Consider the following 9,615-nt stretch of genomic DNA (forward strand, 5'->3'; position numbering starts at 1 on the left):
TTTTTTTTTTTTTTTTGTTAAAAATACATATAACAAACGTACCATCTTAACCATTTTTTAAGTGTACAGATAACTACTGTTAAATATAGTTATAATATTGTGCACCACCATCCATCTCCATAGCTCTTTCATCTTATAAAAACTGAAGCTCTGTACCATCAAACAGTACCTCATTCTCCTCCCCAACCCCTGACAACAACCATTCTACTTTCTGTCTCTGTGATTTTGGTTACTCTTAAGTATCTCATGTTAGGTGGAACCATACAGTATTTGTCTTTTTGTGACTGGCTTATTTCACTTAGCATAATGTCCTCAAGGTTCATGCATGTTGAAGCATGTGTCAGAATTTCTTTCTTTTTTAAGGCTGAATAATATATGTGTACCACATTTTTCCTTATCCATTCATGTCAATGGATACTTGTTTTGCTTTTATATTTCTAAATATTGCTGTGAACATATTTATTTGAACATGGATGTACAAATATGTATCTTGAGACTTTTCTTTCAGTTCTTGTGAGTACATACAGAAGTGGAATTGCTAGGTCATATGATAATTCTATTTTTAATTTTTTGAGGATCCACCATACCATTTTATATTCACCAGTAGTGTACAAGGATACCATTTTTCTCCATAGCATTGCCAACACTTGTTATTTTCTGTTTTTTTGATAGTAGCCATCCTACTGGACATGAGGTAGTATCTCATTGTAGTTTTAATTTTCATTTCCCTAATGATAGTGATGTTGAGCATCTTTTCATGTGCTTGTTGGCCATTTGTATGCAGGCATACCTTGGAGATATTAGTTTGATTCCAGACCAGTGCAGTAAAGCAAATACCACAATAAAGTGAGTTTACATGTATTTTTTGGCTTCTCAGTGCATATAAAAGTTAAGTTTGCATTGTACTATAGCCTGTTAAGGGTGCAGTAGCATTATGTCTAAAAAACCATGCACATACCTTAATTAAAAAATAACTCTCTTGCTAAAAAATGCTGTCATCTGAGCCTGTTAGAAAAAAAGATACTGATAGACTTGCTTGACATGGAGTTGCTACAGACCTTAAATTTGTAAAAAATACAGTAATTCCAAGCACAATAATGAGAAACATAATAAAATGAGGTATGCCTGTAATCCTCTTTGGATAAATGTCTGTTCAAGTCTTCTGCCCATTTTTGAATCCAGTTGTTTGTTTTTTTGTTGTTGAGTTTTAGAAGTTCTCTAGGTATTCTGGATATTTATCCCTTATCAAATATATGATTTGCAAATAATTTTCCGTTCTGTGAGTTGCTTTTTTACTCTGTTGGTAGTGTCTTTTCATGTATAAAATATTTTAAGTTTTTGAAGTTCAATTTGTCTACTTTTTTTTTTTGCCTATGCCTTTGGCATCATAGTCAAGAATTTATTGCCAAATCCAATGTCATGAAGCTTTTGCCATATGTTTTCTTCTAAGAGTTTTATAGTTTTAGGCCTTACGTTTAGTTTTTGATCCATTTTGAGTTAATTTTTATATTATGTTAGACAAGGATCCAACTTTATTTTTGCATATGGATAATCCAATTTTCCCAGAATCATTTGTTGAAAAAACTACCTCATCCCCATTGACTGGTGGTGTTGGCACCTTGTCAAAAATTATTCAACCATATATGCAAGGGTTTATTTATGGTAACGGTATTTTAATAGGATAAAACAGTTTCCCTTTGTAACTTTATTATTTTGAATAAAGGTTTTACTTGAATTATACAATTATTATTATATCACTAAAAGCATGTAAAATTTAATGTGTATCTGAAAGCTGAAGAAATACTTTTGACACAACATCAGGCCAGTAGAGGGCTCTCCAAGTCAGTCAGCAAGGACAGATAGAAATATCTGAAAGGATATGGAAGAAGAGGATTTTAGAAGGATTTTAAATTATGTGAAGAATTAAAATATTGTTGAAAAATATGATTTTAAAAGATAAGAGCAGTTGCTAAAAGGAAATACCCTATGTAGTAAGTGGATATGATAAATATATAAGATAAACTTTTTTTTATTAGAGAGCTATAGATAACTGATTAAATGGCAAGGGTTAGAAGAAACAAATATAATAATAAAACATTTCTTTAGCAAAGGAGTTTTTAACTTGGATCTATGAACATTATTTTTAATGCACAAAAGTTTGTATATGCATATTTTTGGGTTCATAGCTTGTTTATCCTAATTCATAGCACATTAACAAAGAAAATTATACCTTTAATATTCTGTATATTCTATGTTAAGTATAACAAAATTTTGAAATAGAATAACATTCTTTTATGAATTTACAGATGAAAAACATATTCCTGAGAAGTAATTTTTATTTGCTGATTAAAAACTTTGAATAATCTCACAATTAAGATGACTTGAGACCTAGACATCACCAAGTATCATAGGTAGAAAATGAGAACTAGATCTTTATCCTAAAATCTAAACTTTCCTAGATTGTTTTAGTGGTAGAATTGGTAGAACCGAAGAGTGATTTGTACTTATAATACCTTACACCAAAATTTCGACCTTTGATTAACAAGACTTCATGGGAAAAAAAAAAAAAAAGTGTGAAGGATTCTTTATTCTTTTGTTAAAAACTGAAGAAGAAAGAGATTTCTTTCCATATACACACATGTAAACCTTGGAAAGACCAACTGAATAGTACTTGTTCTCATTAAGCTTCATTGATGCATCCTTGTTTTATTTCTATTTTAATCCTATTTCCATTTATATATTTTTTCTTTATTTTTTCTTCAGCATTCTATAAATGAGTCCCAACTTTACAAATGAGCCTAACCCAACTAAACGTAAACATCTAATGTGTTAAATGCTGGGGCCACAAAAACGAACAGTTTCTGTCTTCATGGATCTTGAAGCCCACAGAGAGAGACTAAATATAAAAATATGTTTATTCATTTCTTCAAAAATTATTTATGTTTACTATAGATAAGGCACCTTTTAGGCTCTAGTAATGTAAGTGTGAATGAAATTGGTTTTTCCTTCAAAGAAAACCTAACGCGTAACCTAACAAGGAACACAACTTCCTATAGAAAGGGATATCTAATCTGAGAACCTCATGGTGAACCAAAAGTTCACTTAGCTAAAGTGAAGGAGAAATAGTCTTTGAGGCATATACTGAATGTTGAGGAGGCCCAAAGTTAAGAGGAAGAAGTAATGCATTTGGAAGAATACAAATTATTCTCTATGGATGAAGTATAACATGAGGGAGGGGGTAGTAGTAAGAGATGTGGTCGAAGAGGTAAGCAGAGGTCAGATTGTAGCAAAGTCTTGAGAATAAAGAGTCCGATTGTCCCACATGTAGGACTAGTTCCAGTTAATGCCTGTTGTACTATCATAATTATTAAGAGCACTCTCTTTCACTCACCACAATCGTAGTTTGGTTACTCCAGTGGCATAATAGAGACTGGATTTAAAATGGATGATATTGGAGGCAGGAAAACCAGTCAAGAAGCTATTTCAATAGTCTGAACATTAAATGAACACCTGAATTTTTGAAACAATTTTGGTAAGAATGAGAGGAAGACATTAATCATGTGTGTAAGCACACATAGGCTAGAATTAGTGAGTTTAATATGGTGAAGGAGAATGATGGCCTAGTTTCAGATGGGGAACATTGATTGGTTAGTATTGTCAGTGATCAGGATAGAGACTACTATATCAGGTATAGGTTGAGAGGAGAAAAAGTTAAAACTTTTGTATTGTAAATTTGGGACTGAGATGAAGAATGAGGCTGATATTCATGGGTACAGTTTTGAGGAAGAGATAAGAGATTTAGGAGTTGTCAAGCTACCTGGGTGGTTGTTGAAAACTTGGGCGTGATCAGATATTACAGGGAGTGAAGAAAATGGGATCCCGAAGTGAAGATGGGGAACAGCAATATTTTAGAAGGTAGAAAAAGAGCAGGACTTGTGAAGGAGCATGGGAGTGGGGTGGGGTGGGTGGGGAAGAGTATTGTCATGGCAATGAAGAGAAGAAAGGCTGTCTCCACAGAATGAGTGGTTGTCTGACACTCAAAAAAATTAGGTAAAGACTGAAAAAAATCTTACTAAATGTAGAAATTAAAGCATTCTCTCTTCAGACTTTGTTCGATTTCATCTACAGTTTCAGCTGCAGCTTCTCTTGCTACAAAACTCATTACTGTAGTGCAAATTTACTCATACAGTAATGGTAAATGGGAGAATGATGTCAGTATAGTTTTCAGGTCTCATTGGTTCATATACGTTCCCCAACCCTCCCAGGCAAAGGGAGTTAAAATACTGGAAGTAAAATTAGAATCTTTGGCAGGCTGCAAAAAAGCCCTAGGCTCACCCTACTGCATTGGCAACAGAATCCTCTATAAACTTCATTTAAAAAAATTATGATTCCCTCTACTTCCTCGAGAGATGCACTCTCTTCTGTAGTGGTTTAGATTCAAGTCCTTAACCAGTTATTTCTTTTGCAGATATTTTCTCCCACTATGTGACTTGTCTTCTCATTCTCTTGATAAATTGTCTTTTGCAGAACAGAAAATTTTAATGAAGTGTCCAGCTTATCAGTTGTTTCTTTTATGGATCATATCTTTGGTAGTGTATCCAGAAGTCATTACTGTGTTCAAGGTCATATTTTCATCTTCAGTTTTTAGACACATACACATTAGGGGTTGCTATGTCTTCTTGGAGTATTAACCCTTTTATCCTTATGTAATGCTCCTCTTGATCCCTGATAACCTTCCTTCTTCTAAAGTTTGCTTTGCCTGAAATTAATATATTCCGTTCAGCTTTCTTTTGATTAGTGTTAGCATTATACATTTTTCCTATCCCTTTTAATCTATCTGTGTCTTTATATTTAAGGTGGGTTGCTTGTAGACAACATATAGTTGCCCTTGTTTTTGGATTCACTCTGACAGTCTCAGTTGGTTTATTTAGACCATTTACATTTAAAGCGATTATTGGTATAGTTGGATTAATATCTGCCATGTTTATTGCTTGTTTTATTGCTCTTGTTCTTTGTGCCTATTTTCATCTTGCACACTTTCTCTGCCTTTTGCAGTTTTAATTGAGCACTTTATATGATCCCATTTTCTTTCTTTTCTTAGAATATACATTACCCTTTTGAAAAAAACTTTGTTTTAGTCGTCCTAGAGTTTGCAATATACGTTTACAACCAATCCAAGTTCACTTGCAGATAACACTATACTTTTCATGGGTAGTATAAATACATTATGATAACTAGGTATTCTTGAACCTTCTCTTCTTTGCCTTGTATCATTGCTGTAATTTATTTCATCTGTATATAAGCATACACACACATAATTGAATATATTGTCATTATTATTTTGAACAAGCTGTTATCTGTTAATTAAGAAAAATGAAAGATTTATTTTATCTCCCCTACTTATACCTTCTGTAATGCTCTTCTTTTCTATATGTAGATCCAAGTTTCTGACCTAAATCATTTTCCTTCTGTCTGAAAAACAACTTTTAAATTTCTTGCAATGCTAAGTCTACTGGCATCAAATTCCCTCAATTTTTATTTGTCCGAATGTTTTTATTTCTCCTTCACTTTTGAAGGATAATTTTACAGGGTACAGAATTCTAGGTTGGTGGGTTTTTTATCTCAGCACTAAATATTTCACTATACTCTCTCTTTATTGCCTGGTTTCTAAAAAGTTGAATATAACTTTTCTTTTTGCCTGTCTATACATAAAGTGTTTTTTTCCTCTGGTTTCTTTTAAGAAATTTTTTTTATCTTTGATTTTTATAAATTTAAATATAATATACTTATGTGTAGTTTTTTTGATATTCTGCTTAGTGTTCTTGGTGCTTCCTGGATCTGAGGTGTAGCACCTGACAGTTTGGGGAAATTCTCCATCATTTTTGTTTCAGATATGCTTCTGTTCCTTTCTCATTCTTCACACATAATCCTACTACATGTGTGTTACATGTAGCTACCTCACAGTTTTTGGATATTCTGTTCTATTTTTTCCAGTCTTTTTTTTTTTTTTTCTCTTCACTCTTCAGTTTTGGAAATCTTCAGTTCTGTTGTGAAATCCTTGAATTCATAGATTGTTTCCTGAGCTGTATCCAGTCTACAGATGAGCCCATTCTTCAGTTCTGTTACAGTGTTTTTGATATGTAGAATTTATTTTTGATTCTTTAGAATTTCCATCTGTGTGCTTAAATTATCCATCTGTTCTTGCATGTCATATCCTTTAGCATTAAAGCCTTGAGCATATTACTCATAGTTTTAAAAATTTCTAGTCCGATAATTCCAACATTCCTAACATATCTGACTCTGGTTCTGATGTGTATTCAGTCTCTCCAGACTGTTTTTACCTTTTAGTATATCTTGGAAATTTTGTTGAAAGGTAGACCTGATGTACTAAGGTAAAGGAAATATGGGAAATAGGTCTTTGGTAATGTAGTGGAAAGGTGTTGCAGCAAGGAGAAGCATTCTGTGGTACTTTGAGTAGGTCTTAGTCTTCTAGTGACCTCTCCTCCTGCACTGTGAATTTCACTGCTTCTCAGTTCTTTTCTTTCCCACACTTAGGTGGGACAGGATGATGTTTTCCCTGCCCATGTGGAAGGCTAGGATAGCTGGAGTTAGGATTTCCTTTCTAGATCGGTTAGTTCCCTTCTAGGCAGCCTTCTAGGTAGGTTAGTCTGTGGTAAAATAGTTTCTCCTGAGGTCAGATTTTGTTAAGATGAACAGAGTGTTCAAGCATATTTCAGAATGATTACTTTTCTCCTCCTGCTGTTGGAAGAGGGAATTTTCTATGATATTCACTATTAGGACCTGGTAGAGCTCCTGGAGATTAAAAATAGTTGAGGATCCCCTGTGACTGAGTCTCACTGGAGACTTGCTTACTCTGAGCCTCCAGCAATTCATCAACAGAGTTCTGGGTTTCCTACCCCAGTATTGGTTCCCATGGAGGATTCTGTTCTTGTAAGAGTGATTTTCTCGTAAGTGTGATTCTCTCTACTTGCTTCTCTGATTTTGGGAGCAGCAGTTTGCCCAATGAACTCACTTCTCTCACAGATCTAAGAAGAGTTGTTGACTTTTCAGTTTGTTCATCTTTTCACTTATTAGGAAAACAGATGAAGTAGCCATTTCTAAGCCCATTACATGCCAGGTTGGAAACTATCTGTATTAACTTTTTACAGTTTCCTAGCATAGCATAGCCATGCTAGGAGACTTATTGCCTTATGTTCATCTATACTTACATGTTCAACTGGCATCTTAATGTCAGTAGGTTCTAATTGTAATTAAGTGCATCTGCTTAGACCTGTTCTCCTATATGACTTCTTTACCTCTGCTCAGAACATGGTCTTTCTCGTTAGACTCAAAATTTCAAACCTTGGTTATCTTTAATATTTCTTGTCCATTCACATATTAAAAAATAATTAAAAAAATTTTTTTTGTTCTACTTCTAGAGTTTCTTCAGCTCTTCATTTTTTTCTAGCCACATAAGTTAGAATAATTTTTAAAAGTGATATGTTCATATCCATTCTCAATATCCTATATTCATCCTGTCTACTGCCTCCAGTTGTAGCACTCACTTGTCCTTTATCCTCTTTCCTCTTTTCCTTTTAATAGAAAGTTATTGTTAGTCTACTCACCACACTAAATGTTAAGGAATACAGATTTAATAAACAAGGATTCATAGACTTCTGAAATCATGTTACTTGGTTGTTTTAAAACCATCACTGGTTTCCCATTCCTACAAATTAAGGTTCAACTCTGAATCTTGTGATTCTACATTATAATCCACTTAGATTTTGAAATTTTCCCTTATATTACCCGCTCTTATGACCTATACTTGACACAGACGTGGATACTCTGCATATATTTCATTGTTTGCCTTTTTAAAACATTTTTTCTGGAATGCTTTTCTTCCTTTCTGCATTCCTGCCAGAATCTTTATTTTCAAAATTTGCTTCAAAAGCCACCTCCCCAGTAAAGCCTTTTTTTCTCATTCTCCCAATGTCATCTTCATTTATCCTCCTACCTACCAACCCTTTGTACTTAAGATGGCTTTTCTTAGGCTACCATATTATAATATATCCTATATATAATTATCTACAGGTTTCTCATGCCTCTGTTTATAATTTGAGTTTATAAAGAGTGATACCTAAATCTATCATCTTTAAAATACCCTGCATGTGATAAATGCTATTTATATAATTTTTTAATTGCATCTCCACCTTTTGGGAAAGTCTGAGTTCTTTAAGGCCTAGTTCGAGTTTACAGAGGCTTTCATATATACGTATATACATATATATATATGTGTGTGTATATATATATATGCTTCTGTAGAGCCTTTCCACCTTGCCATAGCTACTACACATGCAACTATTTTAGCACTTTGACAGTTTCATTGTGTGTGTGTGTGTGTGTGTGTGTCTGTGTGTGTCTGTGTGTGTGTGTGTGTGTGTGTGTGGTACTTTATTAAACTGGTGATGAACTAGAATTTATGCCAAGGTCTGTTTGTAGCTAAAGCCTCTATATACTCTTTGTACTGTATCTCATTTCTAATTTATTTTTATTTGTTCAAAACAAGTAAATACTTAAAGTCTTACCTTTTTTTCATTCTTTCCTAATAGCCACAATTTGAGAACACTTCACTGCAGACTCCGTTTTCAGATCAGTCAGTGTCTGGTTCTCAGCAAGAGGAACTTGAACAGAAGCTTGCATCTACTGAGAAAGAGGTGTTACAACTTAATCAGTTTCTCAAACAGAGATTAAGCCAATTTAGTGATGAGAAGAAGAAACTGGAGGAAAAAGTAGGTATTTTTAATAAAGTTAAATTAGGTCAACAACTTTCCTTCAGCATATAGTTGACTGTCTTCAACTCTATGCCAGGTGTCATACCAAGCTGTACATTTATACTGGAGTGATTATAGATTTGTAGTAACTTTTGAGAAACTCTGTCTACAAAAATCCAGGGGTTTTCTTGAGGGATGAAAACACTGTGTATTGTATCTTTCTAACTAATAGTCAAACCTTTTTAAAGTTAGTTGCCTACACTGAGATGTGACACCAGTAACTGTTCCCCCTTTTTTTGAGCCCTGATTCTTTGTCATGTAGGGCATGATTATTGTAGATGAAATAAGTAAATGGCTTCAGGTTATTTAAGCTGTAGCCCTTGATTTAGAATAATTAGCTAGCTAAATACCTTTATATATCCAATATATCTCTATATTTATTTGATCTTTCCATTTTAAAGTTTTTACATATTTTATCATTTTTTTATAATATTATTCATGATAAAGTAGGGTACATGCTAGCCATAATTTACTGAGGAAGCACAGATCCTTAAGCTGCTATTTAGTGGCAGAACTGGTTTTAGATTTCTTTCTTGATATACCCAGCTTATTATTCTATCATTAACTGAACCATCTATTCCAGTGATTATGAAGCAGGTCACTATGATTTCTGTAGGGAAATTTGGAGCTATTAATAGAGAACTAAAAACTGACATTTTTGTGTGAGTGAGTGTGTGTGTGTGTATGGGTTGACAAAAATTTTACATGGTTTCTCTTTGTAGCTGTGTGATATATTTTATCTTGGCTAACATGAAGTGTTTTTAAGTACCTGTTTCTTGTTTCT

The 9,615-nt window shown here is 33.6% G+C and overlaps 1 protein-coding gene across 4 annotated transcripts in view; it reads left to right on the top strand.

Moving 5' to 3' along the window:
* CEP85L (centrosomal protein 85 like) overlaps nucleotides 1-9,615 on the top strand; it is a 129,568-nt gene that overhangs the window by 84,976 nt on the left and 34,977 nt on the right. For 3 of the 4 annotated variants that reach the window (XM_011358785.2, XM_023529833.1, XM_023529834.1), the window contains one exon: nucleotides 8,610-8,789. The exons of the other annotated variant lie outside the window; for it this stretch is intronic. In XM_011358785.2, coding sequence (XP_011357087.1) covers nucleotides 8,610-8,789 — 180 coding nt within the window. The remainder of the gene's footprint in view (nucleotides 1-8,609; nucleotides 8,790-9,615) is intronic. 4 annotated transcript variants of the gene reach the window in all.

This window comes from Pteropus vampyrus, unplaced genomic scaffold (genome assembly GCF_000151845.1).
Source record: "Pteropus vampyrus isolate Shadow unplaced genomic scaffold, Pvam_2.0 Scaffold43, whole genome shotgun sequence".
NCBI classification, from domain to species: domain Eukaryota; kingdom Metazoa; phylum Chordata; class Mammalia; order Chiroptera; family Pteropodidae; genus Pteropus; species Pteropus vampyrus.